Source organism: Chiroxiphia lanceolata, chromosome 6 (assembly GCF_009829145.1).
Source record: "Chiroxiphia lanceolata isolate bChiLan1 chromosome 6, bChiLan1.pri, whole genome shotgun sequence".
In the NCBI taxonomy this organism is placed as follows: domain Eukaryota; kingdom Metazoa; phylum Chordata; class Aves; order Passeriformes; family Pipridae; genus Chiroxiphia; species Chiroxiphia lanceolata.
The window spans coordinates 60786115-60812469 of NC_045642.1; the positions used below are offsets into that span (position 1 = coordinate 60786115).

A 26355-nucleotide genomic window follows, 5' to 3' on the forward strand; every position below is an offset into this window, starting at 1 on the left:
TGCTCGGTCAGGGCAGTGTGCTCCAGCCTGCTTTTAGTGCTTGGGTAAGGCTGGAGAGCAGAATGACTATAAAAATAGCCAGATGGGAGGATAAATGTATAACTCAATGATGCTTGAGTAACAAAGTGCTCTGCAGCCAGATACCTGCTGGAGCCTGCATTGAGTGGAAGTGCTGCAGCAAAGTGTCAAACTCTGCTTAAGGAGATAGCCAGGTCACTGCTGTTCATACACTGCCTAATCCAGCCTCTTCCTAAAGCTAAGTAGATCTTAAGCTCTGACTAATCTTCTTTGAAGTGTGAACCTGTGCCATTATCCTGCAGCAAGCTCGGTGCCACTATCTCCTGCTTTCGCTGAATGTAAAGGTTTAGGTTAGCTTAGATCTACTTGTTGTGGATTTCCTGAGCAAATAACTCTCCAATATTATTTTTTTTGCCCCATAGAAATGTAGGATTATGGCCAAAAGTGCTTTTCAGGCTGAGAGAAATAATATGAGGCTGCCCAAAGGACTGAAGGAATTATTGTATCAGGCTGGTACTGACTGCCCACATATCTACTAGCCAGAAGGAGGAACGGCTCTTAACAGGGGTCTTTGCATTTTAATTAATGGATGTCTAAAAGCCAGTGGTTTAGGGAGCAGCTTTCCCTCTTATCCACTGACACTTCTGATTCTAGTAAAGATGAAGTGAGCTTGTTGAGAAGAGATTAACATTTTAGTTCTTCTGCTAACCACCTCCTGAATGTCTTGGGCTGTTGGAAAACCTGGAGCTGCAAACCTACTAATTATCTATACAGATGTGTATATACATATGCATAATGTGTCTGACTGCAAGAGAAATACTGTGGCTGTTTTTCAAGTGCAGCTGGAGTTCTGTTTAGGTTTAACCACTGCTGAAAGCATTTGTGCAGCCTAAAGACTCCTGACTTCTTGAGAAACTGTATTTAGGGCCAAACTCTTTTTGAAATAGGAAAAAACCCCCCAACTTCTTGATGTTTCAATATGTCTGATCTTAACAGGCATTTGCTAAAGAGGTGTGAGGTGAATGATTTATATTCAGCAGCATGGCAAGACAGATGCCTGTAGTTGGGCCCTAACAGTTTAACTTGCATAATATACCCTTAGTGCTTTTTAATTACAAAATCTATAAATAATTAGTGTGAAAGAAGAGCTCAATATTGTCAGTTTTCAACTATTTTTGGCAGGAAGGATAGAGGACATAGATAGGTGGCCACCCATCTTTCAGAGGAAGAAGATGCTAAAAATAAAGTGGAAGGTGTCTGTGCTGGTAAACAGCTTTTGGTGGCTTCTGCTTGTCCCTGAGCACCTGGTGCATGTGTGTGGCCTGTGGTGGAGAATTAGTCCAGCAGCTCAAAATGCTGGACCAGGGCTGCAGGGAGAGTGGAAAAACTGACTCAGTGTGCCCTGAGGGCTCAGCCAGATGCTGGAGCCTGCAGTGGTTGACTCTGAGCTGTGTTGCTGCACTCTGTGTGCAAATGCAAGTGATACTTCTCTACAGTCTGTTTGGAGGGGGAAGTGAGGAGTGTGGCAAGCTGGAGGACCCATCCTGGTGCCCTTGAGCAGGACTGCACAGGGTAATGTTTACTCTTCTTTGGAAGGCTGAGAGGCGACTGACAACCCCAGCAACTTTCCTGAATAATATTTGTTATTCCTGCTGTTCACTTGTGAGTCATAAAATCATCTTATTCCATGGGCAGGGACACCTTCCACTAGCCCAGGTTGCTCCAAGCCCTGTCCAGCCTGGTGAACACTCCAGGGATGGGGCAGGCACAGCTTCTCTGGACAGCCTATGCCAGGGCCTCACCACCCTCGCCTCACAGGCAAGGACTTATTTGTAATGTTTAATCTAAACCTGCCCTCCTTCAGCTTAAGGTCACTCCCCCTTGTCCAAAGTCCCTCTCCAGCTCTCCTGGAGCCCTTTAGGCACCAGAAGGTGCTCTAAGGTTTCCCCAGAGCCTTCTCTTCTACAGCCCCAACTTTCTCAGCCTGTCTCCATAGGAGAGGTGCTCCAGCTCTGTGATCAACTTAGTGGCTCTTCTCTGGGCTCATTCTAACAGGTCAGCATTCCTCATGTTGGGGCCCCCAGATTTGGATGCAGGACTGGAAGAAGGTACTAGAGAAAGCAAGGGAAGCTGTTGATGATTGGAGGCTTCTTGCAGTAGGGCTTAACTCTACTATTGACAAGCAGCCTCCAGGAGCTGGAAGGAGGAGGGACCACACCAGCTCTGCTGTATGATGGAGGGTTGTCTGCTGTGTACCTGAGACTGGTGTGACCAGCTGTCCTGCATGGGATGAGTGGGACCATGGCTGGGATGGTCTCTGCTGTGGGGTGGTGGTGCAGCAAGCCCAGGACTGAGGGGCACCTGCCTGAGGGAGGTGTCTGGGAGCAGGCCTGGTCTGTCTGTCCTGCTGCTGGAGCTGTGTAAGTGGAGGCAGCAGAGCCTGCCAAGAGCAGGCTGTCAGCTGGCTGGATCACTGCTGGGATCCTGGTTCAATGCTCTCCTGGAAACTCTTGACTTGCACAGTGATTATAGACATGAAACTTTCTGGAAGTGCCTCCATGGTGCAGTGCAGCACAGGCACTGTGCTAATGCAGCAGTGCTGCTGTTCTGGGCTGTGGTTTCCTCTGTGGGGCCAAGGGCCTCAGACAGGACCTGGCGCTGGTGCAGCCCTAAAGCCTCTTGTGGTGGCTCCAGTCCTGAGTTGTGCTTTACACACCCATCTTGTTCTCTGTGCAAGTTCCTTGGTTTCCTCCTGTGTCAGGGCCATAACAAGCCTGGACTTCATGGCCCTGACAAGCATTGTTTTTGGACTTGAAAAAGGACACACAAGTTGATCCTCACCATTGCTTACAAGTCTGATGCCTGCTGGGTGGAGCATAGCACTCTACTGCTGGGATGAGAGCTAGGCAAGGTCTGTCTTGGCCTTCAGATCAAGGTTTAGTTTTGCCTGTCATCTTCAGATAGAGTAGACTGAAAACCATAAAACAGATGAAGGAACTAATTACTTGGGATATATAGGAGGTGTCTGCTCACAGCTGGCCCATTCTTGACACTTGTCACCCAGTTATTTAAGGCCCTGGGTCAGTGGATGGTTATGTGAGTATATGTAATCTTGGTTCCTTTTTGCCTTTCCAGGCCTTGCACTCTGGATTTGTCAGCCTTGCAGGCTTCTGGACACATCTCTTCTCAGCCATGGGGAGATCAGTAGGATTTAACATCTCTGTGGTCACCTGCAGCATCCTGCTCTTGTCCTCCAGCCTGCCATGCCTTGCATCTCAGCCCCTGGAGGAGGGGGACACGACCAAGGTGCAGCATGGCCCCTGGGCAGGGAATGGGCTGGAAGATGAAAGGACTGGCATGGTGGACTTGAAAAATACCTTGGGCCCTTCTGAGCAGACAGTTTCTGAAGAGCCATGTGGAGTGTCAGCAGAGCCGTCTGGGACACCCTTGAATGAAGCTTTCACTGCAGAAGAAATGCTCCCTGTGAGGCCCAGCCATGTCAGCCCCAGTACCCAAGGCCTGGGTGACCACACCTCTGCTGGGGCAGTGGCTGCTGTGAGTGGGGAAGAGCTTGGTCCCACGAAGTCAGAGCTGGATGAGGATGATGCTCTCAAGGCCATGCTGACCACAGCTGTGACCACACTGAGCCCCCCTGGCCAGGAGGAGTCTGTGGGTGGCCCCATCAGCGAGGTCACCACAGAGGGTGGTGTGGCAGAAGAGCACAGCTCTGCCAGCCCCTCAGCAAAGCCCCCCCTTCCTGGGACAACTGTGGAGGAGCAGGAGGGGACAGAGAGCAGCTCACACCCCTCAGCTGTGCCCCAGCCCACGCTGACCCCCAGCTCTCCCAGCTGGGAAACAGCGGGTGACCACCTTGTTATCCCAACTCCCCAGGCTCCTGGTGTGACCCCTGAGGTGGGAATGCTGAGACCTCACACGGGGAGCCCTCTGAAATCCCTGGCTCCACCAGTGTCTGTGGCTGCCGAACGTCCCCTCGTGGTGACTGAGGCCTCCCTTCCCCCAGAAGCAGGGACAGGGGTCACACAAGGAGAGCTGCCCACCACAGCTGGCACTGTTACCATCCACCCTGCAGACACTGTGCCACCTGACTGGGATGACACAAAGCTGGGGGACATCAGTCAAGGGGGAAGCATGTCTCATGAGGAGGTGACAGAGGACCTGGTAACGACAAAACCATCCCAGACCCCACAGGGAGGTGTGGGGGAGGAAGAGGATGCAACAAGAGCACTGCCATCCCCAGTGTCCCCTCCACCAGAGCCTGAGCTTGCTGAGGAGACCAACTGCACAGTACCAGCACAAGGAGAGGAGCTGCCAGCAACTTCCACAGGCAGCAGTGGTGCTTCCCACACTGGGAATGTGACGGATGGAGACACAGCTGATCTGGACTCACTGGAAAACGCAAGTGCAGTCACAGCAGAGGAGGAGAAAAGCATTCTGCCATCACAGTCAGAGGCTGCTGTGGGGACAGAGACTCAGCCTGAGCTCTCCCCTACTCTGGAAAGTTCATGGGAAGGTAAAACTTGCTTGTTACAGACACTTGATTCGAAGTGTAGGTTTAGGAGGAGTGCTCTTGGGAATCTATGCTTCCTTTCAGGGAATTAAGAGTGGGAAAAGGTGTGACCTTGATACCTGCAGTAAAGAGGGTACATCTTTCCTCTCAGGAAAGGCTGTGGGGCTTTGTGTAGGGGTAAGAGCCTAAATGGGTAGTTCCTATCCATAATACACTGCAGAACCTTGACTGTTTCTATACATGATTCCCTGTGCACAGTTGGGTGGTACCCTGTCCTGGCTGTGAGTGAAGCAGCTGAGTTGAGCTGCTCCTTCTGCTCCTCAAGCTGGGAGGGTGGTTGTAGGAACAAATAGGAAAGCTGAGACTTGAAAGGTTGTGGCAGCTGAGCCTGGGGCTGAGGGACATGGAGTACTTGGGTATGGACTGCAGAGCTGGAATCTCATCAGTGGAGACTTGCTAATTGAAAAACTTCCTTGTTAATGTTCTTTGGTTTTGGTGCTTGAGTGGGGACAGCTGTAGTCTGGTTGTAGGCATCTTGCCTTGACCAGAGGTGGATAAATTGTCACTGAATGACCTTCTGGTTCTACCCCTTCTGTGGGTAGGGAGGGACCCCAGCCTCTGACCCACTGGTAAAACACTTAATTTCAGGGGAGAAAACACTCCCCCAAGAATCCCTTTGATAGGAACCAAAGTACCCTTGCACTAGCCCATGCTGAAGTTCTGCAAATAATTAATTAGCATCTGGGATCACTTGGGTCTCGCAGTCAGTGCAGAAGATGCAGAGACAATGGATGGTTGTAAATACTTCCTAAATCCAGGAACAAGTGAGTTGTACCAGTAGCCTCAGAGTACCTAACATCTTAAATGACTTTACAAGAACACTGAGTTCTAAAGGCCTGTCCAGAGAGCTGCTGTCCTGTATAGCAGAAGCTCCTGGTGTTGTCTCCCCACTCTGGAGTGAAGCTGTGGCCAGACTCTGGCTGCCTAGTGCTTGTGCCAACTCTGTCACCAGGCAGGAATCTTCCTCCTGGACAGCCTTCTGCAGGGCACCCTGTCCTGCATGGACCTGCAGAGGTGGCACCTTCAGCCTCGTGACAGTGTTTCTGCTCAATACCTAAAATATAAAGGAAAAGGTTTAAAATACAGGGAAATGCTAAAAAAAAAAGCCTGGTGAGGTGTTGGGCAGTCAGATCTTTCTAGGCTGGTAAGGGAATGTGAGCTGGGGGCTTAGGACTTCTTAATTTCTGGGCATCTTTAATCTTCCTTCCCAGGCTACAGAGGCAGAAGGACTGTTTCCCTTTACTGCATCCAAAAGACCTAGTTTTTGCAGTAAAAGAAGAAAGGCTAATTGCAGCCTGGTGCTGAAACCTGACTGATTAATTTCTAGATTAATTTGTAAGCGCTTGACCTGTCAGCAGGTTCCATCTCTGCTGCTTCCCAGATGATGGGAAAACAACACTGCCTGTCAATAAGACTTGTGCAACAAAAATAAACGCTTCTGCAAAGCTCAGGTCTCAGAGCTGTGAGGGCTGGTCACTCAAAGCTGCCCTGATGATACTTGGCTGGACCTGCTTCTGGCACTGTGGCCCTGGAATTGTTAATCATTGGAGTTATATTCCTTCAGATGTGTCCTCTGTTGCCGTCAGGTGTCCTGTGAGTTGGTCCTGATGTGTGTTCTTGCTGTAGGTGTTGCTCAGGAGGTGACAACAGTTGCCCAGGAGGCTGATGCTGGTCTATCAGTTGTGGCAGTGGTGCCTGGTGCTACCCAGGGAACAGGAGCTGCAAGCTTTCCCCAGGAGAACAGTGGGGAAGACACCCAGATGCTGACTGCTCCCAGTGCCACCGAGGTGCTGGTGGCAACTGGTGCTTCCTCCACGGTGAACGCTCTGGATGTTGAAGGTAAGATTCTGCTTCAGGGACTCATTTCCACATGAGGTGGGATGGGACATCTGAAACTAGTATCAGCATCCTTATTCTAAGTGACTTTTTTTTTGCTCTAACCTTCTGCAGGCCTCCTCTAGCCCTGGGCTGCCACTGCTTTCTGCCCATGCTGTGAGATCCACCACTTGGATATTTGCCAGCATGGGGTTTTTTTTTCCCCAAATAAGTGGCGCAGAGATTAAAAAAAATTGCCCCAAACCATACAAAACCCCCCTGTCTATCCTTGCTAGCAAGCTGCCTTTTAGCTTTAGACACTTAAGCCATTTTTTATTTATGGAGGGGGAGCTCTTACCCCTGGAGCCCAAGACAGTCACAGACTGCTGGTGCTCAGTCCAAAGGATGAAAATGTTTCATCAGGGTAACACAGGAGCAGTGTATGTGGGGGGGAAGACTTCCTGGAGTCTGGCAAGCCCTTGGGTGTGGAAGCCTGCACTGATATTCCCTTCTGCTGAGGAGTGGTGAGTTCTTGTCAAGTTGTAGCTCATACAGGAATGCTTTGGGCAGTCGTGTTCATCAGGCTGCTGCCTGCTGGCTCTGTGTCACCTCAGCAGGTACATGGAGGAGCCTGTCCTCCTGACAGGGGTGTAACAAGGGATCCCTCAGCACAAGGGCTGGTTCCAGGCTGGAGTGTGCTTCTATAGCAGTAGGGACCACTGTAATGAAACTGCTGCTGGGCAGCTCTTATATTGCAGGGCCTTGAAAGGAAAAAAAAAAACCAACAAACCACCTTTCTGCATTGTATCTCTTAATTTAAGGTCCCTTTGTGGGAGGGAGAAGGTTCTTCTGGCAGTTTCCACTAATTAATTTGCTTCTGGGATTTAATTATAAATTCGACTGACTTTTATCTTTGCAATAAACAATTAAATCTGTTGCTTGGTTGAGATATCAACTGGTGTCCTCAAAGCAACAGAATTAAAACTTTCTTTGGGGGTTTCCTCCCTCATTAAGGGGAACCTCCTGTGCTGACTGTCCTTGAGGAGAAAGTTCCATTACAGCAGAGTCACATCTTGAAGGAAGCAAAAGCTTAATAACTTCCAGTCAGAGTTAAGTTTTCTTTAAGGAGTTTGTTCTTAAATGGTAGGTTTTTAAATATTGTTGCTATTTCCTGTCCTCTGTAGATCTCACGGAGGGGATCGTGGTCACCAGTGAGAAGGCTGTCCCAGCTCCTGGTGGGATGCCTTCTACCCCATCTGGACAGACAGAGGAGCCATCCAGCAGAACTGTGGTCCTGGTCACTCCAGCATCCATGGCCTCTTCTGCCAGGAGAACAGCCCTTCCCTCCGTGCGGAGGATCAGCACGGCCGTGACCTACGGGCTGGACCGCCTGGAGTCAGAAGGTACCCCTGAGGAAAAGGGCCAGGCAACTGCCTGTGCAGGGGCTCCCCTGCCCTGACACTGAGCCCCCAATTTGTCTGCTTGGCACACTGCCATGTGCATGTCTAATTGTGCCCAATAAAGTTGTTGAACAACCTGTCCTCTCCCGGGAGGCACAGGAAGCAAGCAGTGAACAGTGTCATGGAGGATGCCTGGAATTCCAGTGGCCGTGGTGGGAGGGATGGGATTTTCCCTTGGATAGGGATCAGCAGTGCTATTGCTGTTGCAGCAGAATCTGGCTCTGCACACCTGTAATGCTGGAGTGTGCATCCACTGCAGAGCCTCTGGACCAGGTAACACCCACCCAGAGATGCTGAGGTGAAGTAAGTGCTGCTCTGGAGCTGCTCTGCAGCTCTGATCTGGTACCAGTTCAGCTCACCCACAGTTTTCCTGCAGAGAATTGTTTCTTGCTCTTTCTCCTACTTGAACTCCTCTCTGCTTGCTCATCCATCCAGTTTTGTACTCCAATGTCTGGACTGATACCACCTGGCAGGAATTAATCTTTCTGCCTGTGTCTGCTCCCCTTCCTTTATCTTGACCTTCTCTTGCCTTCGTATTTTACTGCAAAGGTTGGCAGCTCTCCAGGGGTGGCACTGCCAGATGGTATTTCTCCTCTGAGTAGAGGTGGGGTGCCATAGACAACAGCTCATCAGCATCTTTCCTCTGCAGGAAGCAATAACTCTCACTCCTGTTAAGTTTAGAGGGCAGCAGAAGCTGGGAGTCCTCGCCATTGCCTTTGCAAGGCACTTGCTGCCTGCTTTGAAGCCTGCCCTGAGCTTTCTGTGACTCCAACTGCAGCACTTTTCCCTTGCCAGGATGAATCTTGCATGTATCTGGCAAGGCAAGGTTGTGGTGCTGATGGGAGAGTGGCAGCAGGGGAAGGAAGGGGGTGTGTGTGGGGAAAACCTGATCTTTCAGGCTCTGCTTAGCAAGGGCAGCATGAATCAGGAGGCTAAAATGTTTTATAGCCCTCTGGGATCTCCTTTAGAAGCCTGGGTTTCTGCAGGGGAAGATAAGAGGGATTTCTACTTCAGCTGAGCATTGGTCTCTCTCTATTTAATGAGACTTTCTGCACAGGCATTTAAAAAAAATCTTTCTGCTCCAATATAGGACTGATGCAACTTTCTTGGATTCCTTCTGGGTTCCTCTAAAGGCAAATGTGGGCTGTAGCTGGAACCAGCTCTCCTAGATGATGATTCAGTTGGAAGGCTGTGGGTTTCTTGGCTCTGGGGTCTGGCTCTGCAGGGGCCTGTCAGCCAAGGGACATGGTGCTCTCTGTGCTGTGGGGATTTGGCAGCTGGCACAGCTCTTGTGGTCTAAATCTCTTCTGCTCAACCTAGACCTTGGTGCAGTGAGCTAGAATTTTCCTTGGGATCACCAATCCACATCCTTTAAAATGGAACAATTACCACTTGGGGAAAAGCTTTCTGCCTGGGGATCCTGCTGCCCCCATTAAGCATGAAGAGGAGGATTTTTTTTTTGAGCTGCAACTCTGCTTTCTAAAACCTCTTTGTATAATGGCAGTGAGGGGGTGCCACATCCTCGTGGTGGAGTGGCATTTGGAAGCATGGTTCCCAAAATTACAGTTCCTAGTGTTTGCCCTCAGAATATCCAAATGCTGCCAGATCCAAGATGTTCGGGAGTGCATTGCTGTAAAGCTGCACTGAGCTCCAGCCCAGGGTGCTCAGGCTTTTGGGGGATGCTGTTCCAGGCATGTGCTTGAGTCCCTAATGAGGGATCTTGGCCCTCTTGGGAGAGGCTGTGCCTTGCTCACTGTTGGAAGAAGTGCGAGGAGCTGAGTGAGTTTTGCTGCCTTCAGTGGGGTCTTGCTGACTTGCCTCACTGAGGGCCTGGCTCATCATTAAATGTAACCCCCTGCTGCTCTGTTTCTTGGGGACCATCTGTGCCAAACTGCCTGTGGTTTAATTGCATTGGTATATTCACCTGCCTGGCTTGGATGCAAAACTGTTTTCAAAATCAAATTGCACAGGCAGGTTGAGATGCTTTGAAAATATGTCTAGATGAGCTTCTCCTCCTCTCCAGTGGACTCTGGAGAGATGAGCTGGTTAACAAACATCCTCCTGCCTTGACTCTGTGGTGAGACTGGTTCTACTTGCCCTTCCTATTCAGAGAAATCCTATAAAGGGATTACAGGATATGGGGACAGGACACAGCAGAGGATAAGGCTTTACTTGTCTGGGATAACTGATTATATATTTTGTTTCTGTGCCTAGAATTTGTATGTCTCTCCAAGTTGAGCACTGCAGCTTTCTTTGTAGGGCTTCTTGGGTTCAAAGAGCTGCTGGTTCAACTTGCCTGCTCAGAACCAGTGTGTAAACTTCCCAACACACTTTGGAAAGACATGACATTGCTTTTGGACTTGATTCCTCTGCTGTAGGTGTTGGCAGAGGTGGCTGCACACCCTCAACATGGCAGCACTGGGCAGGTATAACTCTCTGAAGAGGCAGGTCACCTGCCACGTTCCCTCTTCTGCAACATCCTTGCAGTTTTTAATTGAAACCTTATGGATAGAGCACAACAGATTTTGGCTCCTTTCAGCTGGTGCTCAAGTAGCTCCTGTCACTGTTCCACGTGAGATATGACCCAGGGATGAGCTGAGGCTCAGCAGTCTGGTTAACACATTCTCCATGACAGCCTTGAGGGCCTTGTTATCCTTGAGTGCTAACCTTAAACCAGCAGTTAACCTAAACTAGGCAGTTGCCAAGGGTGATGGATCACTCACCCATCACAGCTGGGATCACAGCACCACTGTGGGGCCTGTTGCTGAGGGTGGGTCTGTCAGTCTGCACTGGCAGATAAGGTTTGGTGCTCTTGTGAGCCACCACCCTGCCTTAAGCAAAGAATTGTGGAATCACAGAATGGCTTGGGTTGGAAGGGAACTTAAAAAACCACCTTGTTCCAACCCCCCTGCCATGGGCAGGGACACCTTCCCCTAGACACTTCCAGGGATGGCACATCTTTAAGCTGGTTCAGGTATCTGGTGGGCTGCTAGGTGTGGAGGGTGCTTAGAGAGCTTTGATAAAAGCAGGAAATGCTCTTCCTCTCTTATGGTGTCGGGAACAGTCAGTAACTGAATCCAGGAAACTTAAATTCAGTTACTCTAGAGGAGGAGATTTAACCACCTAACTCTTGAATGTGGAGTGTTTCCAGTTAATCAGGCTGGCTCTCAACAGGCAGCTGGCAGAGTTTGGAGTTTCATGTGCATTTACAGCCCACTGTGAACTATTTTGTCTATCACAGAACAGTTTAGGCTGGAAAATTCCTCCAAGATCACCACGGAGCCTGACCTCTGACCCAACATCACCATGTCAACTAGACTAGAGCACAAAGGCCACACCCAGTTGTTTCTTGAACACCTCCAGGGACAGTCACTCCAGCAGCTCCTTGGGCAACCTGTTCCAGTGCTTGACCACCCTTTCAGTGAAGAAATTCTTCCTGATCTCCAGCCTAACCCTGATCTTTAGGATAGAGGGGTTGAAAGGGCAGTGTCAGATGTCTGGCTGGTGTGTCCTTACCTGATGCATCATTTGGCTGTGGAGAAGCCCCTCAGTGATGCTGGGACACGGCTGGCACTGCCCTGGGGATCAGAAATCCAGTGTCCTGCAGTTATGGGGCACCTCTTCTCTGACCCTTGGCTGTGTTGGCTTCATCTGCTGTGCTAAAGGCTGTAACAGAGCAGTGCCACGGTGAAGCTTTAGACTTTGTGACCTTGACATTTTCATGAGATTTTAAAAATATCCTCTTGTCTTTGGGTTTTAACAGTTCCTATCACTCTTTGCTGACCTGTGTACTCAAGTTTACCCTTCCAAGGAAGCTGTAGCTTAGCCAGTTCTGGTAAAAAGAGTTCTCCTAGTCCTTTTCTCCATTCTCTGCCTCTTTCCCCTGCACCTTGTTCTTCTCATACCCAGTCATCTGAGCTGTGTTGTACTTCAGAAGTAAAGACAGTGGTTGCCATTTGTCAGAAAGTATTTCAGAGCTTGTAGCCATTTACATAAATTTATAAAAGATCCTTCAAATCCCCCTTACATTTTTCTTCTGAGCTGTGTCACAGTAAAAGGAACCTTCTTTTTCTTTTTTTTCTTTTTTTTTGGATAGGAAGAGTGTTTTTGCTGGAAGTTGAGGCTCTGAAGGGGACTGTTAGTTGGACCCTGACTGTATGGATTAAGATCTGCCTCATTAAATCTCTGCAACCCTGTTAAAAATTTAAATTAGGATGCAGAGGTGTAAATAAAACAGGCACTTAACCCAGCATGGTTAACTAGCCTGATATTATAATTTCTCACCAGCTCTTTGGATATCAGCTAAATTGGCATGGAATGGAAGATTTAAAACAAAGCACATGCAGCATGAATTATTAAATGTTTTTGGTACACACTTTTTTCTTGCCTCTTGTTTATTGCTACTACTGAAGTAGGAACTGCTCTCTCTTTGTGGTGCAAGTTGACCTCTATCTTCCTCACAGTAGGTGGTGGTTCATCCCTCATTCTCCTTTGTAGCAGAAAATGGTAAAAAAAAAAAGTGTGACAATTTTGCATCAAACCTAAGCTGTTCCTTCTTTCTTTCTTCTCCTGTGAGTGTTTGACCAAGGATGACATCTCTGCTGCTAAATGTGGTGGTAACTTATTTTGTTTTCTGAAATCCCTCTGAGAGCTGAGGAGGGAGGGATATGGAGGGTGATCAGGCCCTTAATGAGTTGGGAGCTTGGGAGTGAGCAGCTAAGAGGGTGTTGGGCTAATTAAAGGCTCACAGGGAAGAAGAGGAGGGAGGGAACTCCAGCTGTGTGCAGCTGCTGTGCTGGGCTCAGCCTTGGCAGGGGCCTGAACATGGTCACCCTGCTCGGCCTCAGAGGCCCTGGCACCTCTGATGAAACCCAAACCACAGGATCCCTCAGGGCCTGACTGTGCCAAGGGATGCTCTCCAGGGCTTCATCTCTCAAACACCCTTTCTGCTCTGCTTTATGATCTTCAACAGCACCTCCTGAAGAATCCCTTGGAGTGGTTTAAAGCATGTCTGGGAAGGGACATTGGTCTGCCCAACTGGTTCACTCTTGGTTGATGGGAAGGGAAGGAATCTCCTCTGAGTAGAATAATAGAACAGTTTGGGTTGGAAAGGACCTTAAAGACCATCTTGTTCCAGCCCCCCTGCCCTGGGCAGGGACACCTTCCACTATCCCAAGTTGTTCTGAGGCCTGTCCAACCTGGCCTTGAACAGTTCCAGGGATGGGGCAGCCACAGCTTCTCTGGGCAAGCTGTACCAGGGCCTCACCACCCTCACAGACAAGAATTTCTTCCTAAAATCTAATCTAATCCTCCCCTATGCTACCCCTTGTCCTGTCCCTCCAGGCCCTTGTCCAAAATCCCTCTCCAGCCCCTTTAGGCACTGGAAGGGGCTTTAAGATCTCTCTGGAGCCTTCCCTTCTCCAGTCTGAGCAAACCCTGCTCTCTCAGCCTGTTCTTTGTGCTATTCTGGCACTGTTCTGCCTCAAGCAGGTTAGATGACATTTCTTAGTCTGACACACCTTGGTTCCTGTTCTGTCCAGGCTATGCTCGAATTTTTAATTGTATCTGACTTCTCATTTGTGCAAAAAATTAGAGTTCACTTAGATATCTCTTTAATGTTGTAGCTTTCCCATGCTTGCCTTCGAGCTCAAACAAAAACAACAGCAATCCCCCATGGTTGCTATTGAAAAGTAATTGGGCTGTGTGGGTGAAAGTTTTTAATGAGTTTCTATTTGTTTTAGTCTGAGGATTAAGCAGTTCACCCTCCTGGCTGCAGAGAGGTGGATTCAGATAAGCAGGGATGTGACAGTGAGTCTCTGCAAGGAGTGTTTTCTTCTGGAGTTGCTCATGGCTGGAGTCCCTCGGAGCGTGGGGGATAGTGTTGCTCATGGGGCTTCTCTGGGAAGCTTTGGGACCAGGGATGCTGCAGGAGGGTGATCAAGGACTTGGAAAGAAGCAAGAACTCAGACTAGAAGTGAGCTGAGTGGACCCACATCATTTTCCCTTTGGCTTCTGATAGGACTTGAGCCAAAACCTTGGTGTTCCACAGACTGTTGCCTGTAACAAGAGATCCACCCTGAAATCTCCATCATCTGTGATGATCCATGCTGGAGAATATGAAGCTTAAATCAAATGTTTTCTTGACTCTTGGGCTGTTGGTTGTTTCCAGGCAGTGTGGTTGAATTGGATGCTTCTGGAGAGACACAGTCAGAGAGCCTTTTCCAATGAAAATGGAATTAATGTCTCTGCTGGGGCTTCTTTTTTTTTGATTGGAAAAAACACATTATGCCTACAGCTCTTTTTACGTGGGAAAGCATTTTGTTGACAGAAGTAAGCTCTGTATCTGCCTTCATCTATCTTGTTCTGCCCTGTCCCCTTACAGGTTGTGGTCATTAAATCTGGACTGATTTGGCTGCTCTCACTTCATAAATTACCTTATTCTTGTCTTGTTTTTTATCCTGGTTAGTTCAACACCTGCACAACCTGGCTTAGAAGAGCTGTTCTGCAGCAAACTCTGTCACAATCCATGCAGTGTGTTCTGCAGCATTCCATTTTTTTTTTCTCCATTTAAAATAGTCTTCTATTGCTAAACTGACTCTCCAACCTGGCTCAGTGTGAAAACAATTTTGAGGTGAATGGTGCTGGAAATGCAGCTTGTTCTTCTTTTAGGAAGAAACTCTTCCCTGTGAGGGTGGTGAGGCCCTGGCTCAGGTTGCCCAAAGAAGCTGTGGATGTCCTGCCCCTGGGAGTATCCAAGGCCAGGTTGAAAGGGCTTGGAGCAACCTGGTCTAGGGGAAGGTGTCCCTGCCCATGCAGGGTATTGGAATGAGATGGTCTTTAAGGTCCCTTCCAACCCAAGCCATTCTGTGATTGTAAGAATAATTGTTTCTGATCTTAATACAGAAGCAGACCCGTGGTCCCTGCTGGAGTATCTTTTACCTTTGTTTTCCTTTTGCTCTCCCAAAAAGTCCTTAGTGCCTCAGATATCCTGTGACAAGCAGTGAGCCAGAACTGCGAAAAACAAGTGTGATTCCCCTCAGGTTTGAGAGGAAGTAGGTTAGGATCAGATTCCAAATCTCTCATACTTGTGCAATGTCGAAGAGCCTTCTGCTGGAGAGCAGCTTCTGCAGCTCTTGGGCTTTGGCAGGGAGAAGCTCCTAAACCAGCATCAGCTCAGCTCTGCTGCCAGGGGAGCAAGGATTTCCTTCTGTTACAGAAAAGCTTTGGACAAGAGGAAACAGCCTCAAGTTCCACCAGGGAAGCCTTAGATTGGATATTAGGAAAAATTTCTTCACCAAAAAGGTTGTCCAGCACTGGAACAGGCTGCCCAGGCTGGTGGTGAAATCACCATTCCTGAAGGGATTTAAAGGATGTGTAGATGTGGCACTTGGGGCCATGGGTTAGTGATGGGCTTGGCAGTGCTGAGGGAATGGTTGAACTTGATCTTTCCAACCTAAGGGAGTCCGTGATTCTGTGACATGCTATTTCCTCTTCTCTTGAAACTTCTCTGGGTAGGGTTATATTACCTTGCTTTGTGTGGTAGGATCCCATTCAACAGATACATTCTTCCCAATAGTTCCTTTCCCTGGATCTGTGCAATAGCCTGGATGCTGATACTTCCCATGGGAGGCCGTGCTTGATTTGATGCCCCTTCCAGAGCAAAGCATTTAAAACAATGTTCATGTAACGTGGGCCACAGATACCCCAGATAGTGAACATGACTGTGCTTAGCTGAGCTCATCACTAGGGAGGTTTTTCCCTGGTCGTTTTACATAATTTCTGTGCCTGCTGCTTGCTTGGGAATCTTCAACCACCACAGCACAGCTCTGCCCGGAGAGCAGCCTGTGCACCAGGAGAGCCCGTCCACGTTCCAACAGCTGCCTCCTTCCAACCTGTCACTGGTTGTTCTTGGCAGTGTTTTGGAGCCCTTGGATGGTGATGTTGTTACTGATCACGTGAAAGCAGCAGATTAATAATAAAAGAGAGTCGTCCTAGAAAGGCCTCCCTGCCTTGACACTGCTGTGATCACAAAAGCAGCACAGAAAGTGAACCAAAGAAAACATTTGGCAGAGACTGTCTTCCTAGAGAAGGTGGTCATAGACTCCCATCCCTAATCCTGTGGCTATTTCCACATTATTATTTATATATTTACACACTGTTTTTATTAGCATACATGGGTGACCCTGCAGCACTGAGCATCTATGAATTCACAGCTTAAACTCTCATGGATCATAATAAAACTCTGTGGTATCATTTAGACATCCTAGAATCAGCTGGGTTGGAGGGGACCTCTGAGATCATCAAGTCCAACCCTTGATCCACCACTGCCGTGGTTGTTAGACCATGGCACTGATGCCACATCCAGTCTTACCTTAAAAATCTCCAGGGATGGAGAGTCCACCGCTTCCCTGGGCAGCCCATTCCAATGCCAATTGCCCTCTGAGTTTGGTGTGAGCAACCTGGGCTGGGAGGGAAAAGGACAGAGAAAATGACAACTGCAGGTTTTAACCTTTGAGGTCTTTTTTTTTTTTTTTTTGGTTGCAATTTGAATTCAGTTTGTGCCTGTGAGCAAATATATCACCTTCTGCTGAGAGTTTCTCGCTGCTCAGGGCACAGCAAGATATTTCTCTTGTGCACTAAACCTGACAAATGATGGTTTCTCGAATCTTCTGAGGAATAAAAGTGTTTGCAAACACAAATAGGAAATATCTAAAGATAGAAACATCCTTCTTCAGTGAAAGTTTCTTCAACTGCAGACAGAGGCCCTGGTGTAACTCTGTTGCCTTCAGCAAGGTTATGACCAGAGTGGCTTAAGCTGCAGCTCATTTCAAGCAATGATACCCCAAAAAATGGAGTCTGAGGCTTTTGCTTGAGGTTGCTGGTTGTTGTCCAACTGCTTCAGACCCTGCTGGTCGTGGGTCCCTGCTGGGTCTGTGAAATGCCTCAGGAAGGAGGTGTGATGTGGTCTCACTTCTCTGTGCTGAGCCACAAAAGTCATCACGGATATGTACAGTTTTGTAGTGAAAGACCTGTCTTTGAAGCAAGCACAGGGGGAGCTTTTACCACTCTGCAATAGCAAACCCCATCCTGTGGATATCACCAGTGTCGCTCGTGGACCTGTTCAGAGTCCCATGATAAAGCCCAATGGTGGCTGTTTCTGTTGACTGTTAATAAAGCTGGGATAGCCCAAAAACTCTGCTAAAAATTTGCTGGTTTTTCTCAGGTTTGTTTTCTTGCTGTTCTCTTATCACTTCTCCAAACCGGAAATTTCGAATGCCTGTTACAAGGTTGTCGAGTCCTTCAAAACTAAAATCTTTTGATGTGTGAAGTGGGAATCTAATTTTCCCTGGGATTCCTGCTGCCTGCATCTTTCTTGGCTTGGTCCATCGTCACAGCAGGGAGGTGCTGAATTTCTTAGGGGTCTTTTGCTCTCCTGTTTCCATACAGGCAAAGCAGAGCCTACGTTATTGAAACCAGTGGTTATTTAGCCTGTCAGAGAGTGACAGATTTTGGATTTCTTCACTCTTGGAAATGAGACTTTAACTGCCACTGGCTATTCTTGCAGTAGAAAATCCCCCATCCCTGGAACTGTTCTAGGCCAGGTTGGATGGGGCTTGGAGCAACCTTGATTAGTGGAAGGTGTCCCTGCCCGTGGCGGGGGGTTTGGAACTGGATGGTCTTTAAGATCCCTTCCAACCCAAACTTTTCCATGATTCTGTGAGAATAGAAACATCTGCTTAGACTGTGAGTGTTTCAGTGCTGAAGTCTCCTGGTGTCACCAGGAGAGGAGACAGGATGCCATCTCTCCTTGATAGATCCACATGGCACATCATGGATTCAGCGCACGCAAACAGGATAACAAAATCAGCTTATATGTGACAGCTGAAGATCTACAGAGCAAGGATGGATCACAGCAGAAAGTGCTTAGGTGGCCAAGAAGGCCAACAGCATCCTGGCTTGTGTCAGCAATATGTGGCCATCAAGACTAGGGAAGCGATATTCTCTTCTCCCAAGTAACAAACACAGGATAAGAGGAAACAGCCTCAAACTGCAGCAGGGGAGGTGTAAATTGGATATTAGGGGAAAATTTCTTGAACAGAAAGGTTGTCAAGCACTGGAACAGGCTTCCCAGGGCAATGCTGGACTCACCATCCCTGAGGGATTTAAAAGCTGTGTGGATGTGGCACTTGGGGACATGGGTTAGTGGTGGCCTTGGCAGTGGACTCAATGATCTTAGAGGGCTTTTCCAGCCTAAACTGTTCTATGACACACAAAATAGTTCACAGTGGGCTGGAAATGCACATGAAACTCTGAATTCCTTCTGAATCTGCTGGACTTTGCGCTTTCAGTCCTTGCTAAGTTCAGTCTCTCCTGTTTGTTTTCTTTCAAGCTGCTGCTGAGGCCTTTCAAAGGCCAAAAAGTGCCAATTTAGGAGGGAAAACGTGACTTCTGTAAAAGGCTTTCAAGTGAAGCACAAACCTCCAGCTTGAGATTCAACTGTGTGATGCTCACTTTAGTTTTCCACCTTATGAGACTACCAAGCCTTATGCACAGCCTGCCCACGGGCTCCTGTTGTGCCTCCGCTCCCGAAATCCCACATTTGTGAAGTTTCTGATTTTTTTTTTTTTTTGGAAGTGTAGCTTCCTCCTTGTGACCACCAAGTGGTGCTCTGCACTGCACCTTGCAGCAAGGCAAGCTGCTGGCATTTTGGGATGGGGGGGGGGAGGTGGGTTAAAAAGCTGTTTTCAGATGTAGGAACGAGCCAGAGAGGAGAAGGAAACAAAGGAAGAGCCTTTTCCTGCTCCCTTGCAGCAGTTTGTGCTGCAGGGATCACATTATTCACAGCTTTCTGCTGTGGCTGGTGGTGATTGATGAAGCTTGGTGATGATCAGCTGTGATAAGTGGTCTCAGCACTTTCAATTTGGGTGTTCAGCTCTGCTGCCTTCGAGGCTTTGGAGGCATGGAGATGGCTATCTGTGGCTTCAACACTAGATCCTGGCAGGTGTCTGGGATTTGGCTTGCTAAAATCACAAGAAGCTTCTAAAATCCTTGTCCCAAAGTAGTTTTTCAGAGATAAAAATCTGATGCCTGTTCTCTCTTGCCTGCTTTTTCACCCACTCTAAGGAAAGCTGCTGTTCACGTCCCTCTTCTCTGCTGTTCTAGCTGTTAAATGTTGGGAATGTTTATAGCTGTGTTGCTCTCAGCAGGGGCAAAATACTTGCATTAACTTGTCTTCGCAGGTTTCCTGCGAGCACTCTCCAGGTGCCATTCTCAGCTTCACATCTGTATGTTTTATATGAAAACATGCAGTTTGACAGAGAAAATTCTTATGTTGATTCAAAATGATGGGCACACTGTAAGACAGAAACTGCCTATAAAATGTAATGGGAATTTAAGGGGCTAACTACATCCCTGTAAGCTCCATTAGATGCTCTGTGTGGTATAATTGTGTGCAGGAATGATTTTTCCCCAAAAGCCAGGAGATAGCAGGATGATGCAGCTAAATCCAAACAGCAGCTCATTTGTATGAAATACAGGACTAGAATTGAAAGGTGGCAAGTGGGGTTGTCTTGTCTGGTGAGCTGAGAAAAACATGCAGTGTTTGAAAGCAAATCCTTGATACAACCTCTCAGTCATCAGCCTGTGTCAGCAATAGTGTGGCAGCAGGATCAGGGCAGTGACTGTCCCCCTGGGCTGGGCACTGCTGAGGCCTCACCTCAAATTCTGGGGTCAGTTTTGGGTCCCTCAAGACAAGAAAGACATTGAGGGGCTGCAGTGAGTCCAGAGAAGGGAACAGAGCTGGGGAAGGGTCTGGAGCACAAGTCTGAGGAGAGGCAGCTGAGGGAGCTGGGGGGGCTCAGCCTGGAGAAAAGGGTGCCCAAGGGGGACTTTGTCCCTCTCTACAACTCCCTGACAGGAGGGTGGACCCAGGTGGGGGTCGGGCTCTGCTCCCAGGGAACAAGGGACAGGATGAGAGGAAATGGCCTCAAGCTGTGCCAGAGCAGGTTTAGTTTGGATATTAGGAAGAATTTCTTCACTGAAAGGAAGAATTTCTTCACTGGGTGGTCAGGGACTGGAACAGGCTGCCCACAGCAGTGGTGGAGACACCATCCCTGGAAGTGCTCAAAAGGCATATGCATGTGGTACTTAGGAACATGTTTTATTGGTGAACATAAACACGGTGCTGGGCTACCTGTTGGACTCAGTGATCTTGGAGATCTTTCCCAACCTTAATGATTTTATGATTCCCCAGGTTCCCCAGTTTGTTTCTCATGTGCTTTGGGGAAAGCTGTGCTGGAGTGCCATCACATCCTGCAGCAGAGAGGAGAGGAGTGAAGCATCACCTTCTTTACTTACAGCAGGAAGGATTTGTGCAGCCCCTCAGGTGTCCTACCTCAGCCACTGCATCTCATTGCAGTGTCTGTAACCTGTGTGAGGTACAACTCCAGCAGAAATAAAGGGATATCTAGGTAACAAATGGGGATTTGGATGGATTGTTGGTTTTTAACATGGTCCTAGACCCTCAGCTAAAGCGTCAGCCCAGGTGCAGATGGGCTGTCCCAGTCTGAGCACATCAGGAGGGAATTTTCTACAGGGCTAAGCAGAGCTTTGTGCAAATTAGATAAAGTGCTAAATACTATGTTTTAGTTTCCAGCTTTGACAAACTAACCATAAGAAATTCAAAGCATGTCATTGTTTCAGATATTATCTTTTCCTGGTGGGTGGCTCCATTAGGAGCTGTTAAGTAGCTCTGATGCAAATTCTGGCTTAGGAAGTCCTCAGGACTTTGGTAACTAATATCTGGGAAGAGAAAGTGTGGGAGGACTGGCTCTGTATGTTCCCCACTCTGGTCTTTCTTTAGCATCTGTGGCCAGTTGTGGTTGGAAATAGGATGTGGACAGAAATGGCCTTTGGTTTGATCAAGCACAGTCCTTCCCGTGTGACCATTTTAGATTCTAGCTGTGAAATATGGCTTAAATATTTGTCTGTGTATGTTGGCAGTACAGACAGTTTTGGAATGGATGATTATCTGCTGTGGTGGAGAATTCGTGGAATCACAGAACGATTTGGGTTGAAAGGGACCTTAAAGATCATCTAGTTCCACCTTCCCTGCCCTGGGCAGGGACACTAAATCCACAGGGATTTCCTCTGTGTCACATTTATCTGCTTTTCCACGAGGTGTTGTCTGTGCTGCCTTGTTTCCAATGCTTTCCAAGGCCAGGTTGGATGGGGCTTGGAGCAACCTGGTCCAGTCAAAGCCAGATGCCTTTTCTGGAGGAGGGACCATATCAGTGTAACTGGGCTGGAAAGCAGCACCCTTTCCAGAGCTGGGAAAGGCTTAATAAAAGTTAAAATCAAAACCAACTTATTGCTGCCTCCAAGATTGAAAATCGGGGAAATAGCTCTCACTTGAGCTGAAATGAGTTGAGCAGAGAGCTCTGTAGTTGCAGATGCTCAGGTGTTGTGCACATGCACATCCTTGTTTGTGCTCTGCTATTAGGAAGCAGAAAATTACTGTATTTCCCACTAATTCGACAGTCTGAGACAACATCTCATTGTTACTCAGCAACTTCCAGTGGTGAAGAGCTCCTCCAGATTGACCCCTGTGGGTGCCTTTCCTGTTGGAAAATAAGCACAAGCTCGTTCTGCTGCTTTGCCTTTGGAGGAGTGGTATCAGCTTGGTGCTCACCTCTAGGGATCTGTGAACCTGCTGTCTTGTGGGATCTTTCCTGATGTTTCTTTTCTGTCTCCCTGGCCAGAGGGTGAAGAAGAGGAGGAGGAAGAAGAAGAGGAGGAGGAAGAAGAAGAGGAGGAAGAGGAAGATGAGGAGGACAAAGACCTAGATCTGATGGATGAAAGCATGGAGGGTGACACGGAGCTGCCTGGTTTCACACTTCCAGGGGAGACCTCCCAGGATCCCATAGCTGGCCTGGAAAACCCTGTGGCCCAGCTGGCTGGGGTGTCCTACCAGGTTCCTGACACCATTGAGTGGGAGCAGCAGAACCAGGGTCTGGGTAAGAGAAAAAGCCCCTTCTCCCTTTACCCTTACAGAGGACGTATCTCCTGCTCTGCCCTCTGCATGAGACAGTCCCTCATACCAGCAAGTCTCAGAGACTGGCTCTCAAGCTAAACACAAAGCTGGTTCATTTATGGAGAAACCCCATCCACCAGCAACAACTGGTTGAACTGGGATGAGCATGACCTAAGTTGTCATTTGGGGGAGAATGTGAATACTCCAAACCTACTCCTTCGTTCCCAGAGCTTAGTATTGTCTTGCTCCAAAGGTGGACAAATAAATAACTTCTCAGGTGAAGTTCCCTTTGCCCAGCATATGTTGGTGCAGGGATATATGTCCTGTGAGGGCAAAGGGAGTTGGGCAGTTGCTCATCAACCCATTTGCTGCTTCAGCAGCATTTTCCAAGTTCCACTTTTCTTGGGAATGTGATCCAGCCATGGGACCCTGTGCTGGCAGTGTTAAGACAAACCCACAAAGCCTCTGTAAAGCTTTATACAGTTTCTTCCCACTGTACATTTAGGCCCTGTGTTTAGTGACTAGAACTAATTTATTCCACCTAGGAATCAGGGTTTATATATGTTAAGTCCATGTGATGCAGTTCAAAGCTGGTGTGGGACAAGGTAGAGTTTAGAAAGGAACTTGCTCAGCTTGGCTTTAGGGCCAAGGAGTATTTTTCCAGCATACTCAATTCCCAAACCAATCCCCATCAAACAGCAGTAGTAACCTTTCAGGTGAGTTTGTGGGAGCTGAACCACATCTATAGAGAGGGTCTTTGTGTCTGACTATTAGAGAATTAGCTGTTCTGGGAAGCTCATCAACTAAAGAAACCCCAAGACTCTTTCACATGTTGTGTGTCACATATATCTATGTGATGTCTATCACTTCCCCTGAATGTTTAATTCTGATTTAACCTGGTGGTTCTCCCCCTCTGATGCTGTTTCCAGCCTGCTTTAGTTTTCTTGGCTTCCTCTGAACTGAATCAAAGAGTGTGCTTCAAGAACTCTGTGGGAGGGTTGATTTCAAGAACTCTCTGGGAAGGTTGATTTCAGGAACTCCATGGGAGGATTGGCCTTTGAGGACAGATTGAGTTTGCACCAGGTCTGATACTTCCCTATCCCACTAAATCTTGCTTGTAAAATACCCTGTTGGGTGGTTGCTGTGTCAAATCTGTTTCATGTGTCCTGTTATCCCACCAGGCTGCACAGGAGCTGTGTGAGGGGAATAATTCCAAGTATTTAAGGGTTTCTGGCTGGCTTTGGCAAGCTGGGTGAAAGAGGTACATGGCAGTGCTCAGAGGGGAAGTGTGTAAGACACAGGGTTAGAGTGGGAGTTGCATCAGCAGCTTCGTGTTCTGTTCTTACTCACTTCCTTGGTGCAGAGTCTTTCTCCTGAGAGAAAACAAGACAGGAGCAACATATTTTCTGCACTCAGGGGTGCATGGTGACTCTGTTAGCAATGGTGAGAAGGTTGCACTAAGCTGTTAACCACCTAAAGCTGTTTGCCTGGTTCAGGATCATACCAGGATGGATGTCTTAGCAGAGCTTTGCATCTGAGTCAAATCCTGGCTAAGGGTGCCAGGGCTTTGCAGTGTGTTTGGGAGAGGCAGCATTTTACCAAACACAAGGTGTGTCCCCAAACACCACGTATCACATTGTGCAATGTGGAGGAAGATGGCACTGATACCTCTTCAGGGATCTTGGTACATTTAACCATCTCAGCTAGGGTGTCATCTGGCTTGGCTCACTGGAGGGTTCTGACAGGAGTCATGTTCCCAGGACAGGGTGCAGACAAAGGGTCAAAGGGTGTCTGGATACTGCTGAAGATGCTGTTGTATGTGATGAACTCTTGCCATGAGCTTTGGGGCTGTAGAGGAGCTTGTTCTGTCCACAGCTGATGCAGGTCTGAACTGGAGTTGTGGCTGCATTTGCAGTTGCTGGAGGAAGAACAGCTTTCAGGGTAGGAGCTGCCTGCCTGGTACATGTGGCAAGTGAGAAAGCAGTGCCCAGAGGCTCAAGCTGTTCCTGGTGTGCAGTAACCCTCTCTGGCTGGAGAGGCTGTAATACTTGCTCATAAAAAAGAAGCAGGCCTGAGCTGTGAAAGAATGTGTGGCTTTAGCACTCCTTATAGAATGACAGGATGGTTTGGATGGGAAGGGACCTTAAAGACCGTGTCATTCCAACCCCCTGCCATGGGCAGGGACACCTTCCACCAGACCAGGTTGCTCCAAACCCTGTCCAACATGGCCTTGAACACTCCAGGGATGGGGCAGCCACAGCTTCTCTGGGCAACCTGTGCCAGTGCTTCACCACCCTCACAGCCAACAATTTCTTCCTAAATTCTAATCTACCCTGCTCTCCCTCAGTGTGAATCCATTCCCCCTTGTCCTGTCACTCCAGGCTCTGTCCAAAGTCCCTCTCCAGCTCTCTTGTAGCCCCTTTAGGCACTGGAAGAGGCTCTCAGGTCTCCCCAGAGCCTTCTCTTCCCCAGGGTGAACACCCCCAGTTCTCTCAGCCTGTCTTATGTATCACTGTGGCATAGCATGTATTCTGAGGGGTCCTTGCCCTGGTGCAGAGCCTTGCTGGAGGATGCCCTTTGCAGTTTCTCTTCCACAGATCTGCTCCTGAATGTGTGGCTCAGGTTCAGTTTCTGCTGTTAGATGTTTCATCATCCTGCAGCCTTCATCCTCCACCACCTTCTCTCTTCCTCTGACCTTGGAAAGGCCATTGGAAAGGCCATCTTTCCAAAATGTTCAGACATGGAATAAATTGAGGATTCTTCTCCCTAACGGGTGTTTTATTTGACCCTTGTGCAAGCTGGAGGAGGCCTGTGTGAAGCCTGTCAAGCTGGGTCAGCTGCAGAGCACCCGGTCCAGGCACCTGAAGGACTGGGCAGATGTGGATTTTGGTGTTCTCTGGAAGAAAACTGTCTGGGTTACTTGTCACCAGCTCCAAATGGCTTGGATTGCCCTTTTTTTAAGCAGTTGCAGTCTGTGCAAACATCCATGAGGGAGAGGATGAGGCTGTGGCTGAGCTGAGTTCACCTTTAGGACTTAGATGGGACTTCTGTGCAGTGGTGGTGGGGACACAGTGGGATCAGTCTCTCTGTGACTCACCCCTCATATTGCATCAGGTAAACACTTCTGTAAGGAGATATTTATTCTTTTTCTGTCTACATGACCTCAGTGGCTCTGTGATTCTACTCCCTTCCCCATCTCCAGTGTGCTGAATGCCCACAGTGCTCCCAAGGGGAAGGGAAATTATTTATGTTTTAGAGGCACAAAGAAAATGGAACTAGATGGGGGAGACTGGAACTAAACCATCTTTAAGGTCCCTTCAAACCCAAGCCATTCCATGGTTCTGTGGTTCTATGATTCTGGGAAAACAGGGCTTGCATGAGCTCACTGAGGCCATGGAATGAGCTGAACCCAGGTGGTGGGAAGGCTGATTTCCTGGGAGTGTGTGGGGAATGGCAAATGCTGTCACATCTTTGTGGCTGTACTGGGCTCATTTTCCCTGAGATGCTGCTGCAGGAGTAGAGCCCTTCCCCTCCTTCCAGTTTGTCCCAGGTAGGAATTTCTACCCTGCTTCCCCTGCTCTGGGTTCGTGGGCACACATCAATCCACGCCTGGTCCTGGCTGTGTGCTTCTTTGTGGAGTGTTTTAGGGAAACAGGGAAGGTGGAAAAAGCATATACAGCTTGTGTCAGCAGGAATTGGATTGTTAAAACCATAAGAAATCCCCCCAAACCTGGCAGGAGGCTGGAAGAGCTGCTCCCATTGTTCTGCTGGAGCACCTGGAGACACCAACACACAGTACAGGGCTTGTAAAGCTTTAGATCTCCTGCATGGGCTACTTCTCTTTGAAACTCTTTTTCTCTGAGTGATTTTCATCTAAAGATACCTCTTTGAAATCAGCTTCCTGTTATTTTAAGGCAGCTTTATAACCACTGGACATCTCCAGATGCAGCCCCTGGATGCAGCTGGGTCAGGGGCACTGTGTTCCTGCCTGCTTCAGCCTTTGTGCATCCCAGGGAAGAGCTCTGTGTGTCTCTTCCTTCACCAGATAGTGCTGAGATGTGAGGAATTTCCCATATTGTGTGAGTGAAACATGGTTTAGAAGGGGAAGTTGTTCTGCTTCACCTGGGATACAGCACAGGAAAGGAAGGACTGGAAAAAAGATAATGGTACCCAACAGAGTATGGGGTGAGGGTACAGCAGCCAAGCACCAAACTTTTACAGTTGGCATTTTCCATTTTTAAAATACTTTGCACCTGTGTCTTTCTCCTGGGGATGCACCTGTCCTCCAGCCTTCAGAATTGTGACATTTTAACGCTAAGATCTCTAGTACAGAGGAGCCCAGAAGTGTTGGAGTAGCAATTCTCAGGTCAGTTATTATCGAGCTTGCTTGGTCTGATGGCTGACACACTGCAAATCCCCAGAGGACAGGGAACTTGATCCAC

General features: G+C 48.4%; 1 protein-coding gene across 2 annotated transcripts in view; it reads left to right on the forward strand.

The window, feature by feature from the left end:
- The window catches only part of ARMH4 (armadillo like helical domain containing 4), a 67123-nt gene that overhangs the window by 2892 nt on the left and 37876 nt on the right, over positions 1-26355 (forward strand). For both annotated transcript variants that reach the window (XM_032691867.1, XM_032691868.1), the window contains exons 2-5: positions 3154-4549; positions 6233-6445; positions 7606-7824; positions 21642-21896. In XM_032691867.1, the coding sequence (XP_032547758.1) occupies positions 3211-4549; positions 6233-6445; positions 7606-7824; positions 21642-21896 (2026 nt within the window). In that variant the 5' untranslated portion in view covers positions 3154-3210. The remainder of the gene's footprint in view (positions 1-3153; positions 4550-6232; positions 6446-7605; positions 7825-21641; positions 21897-26355) is intronic.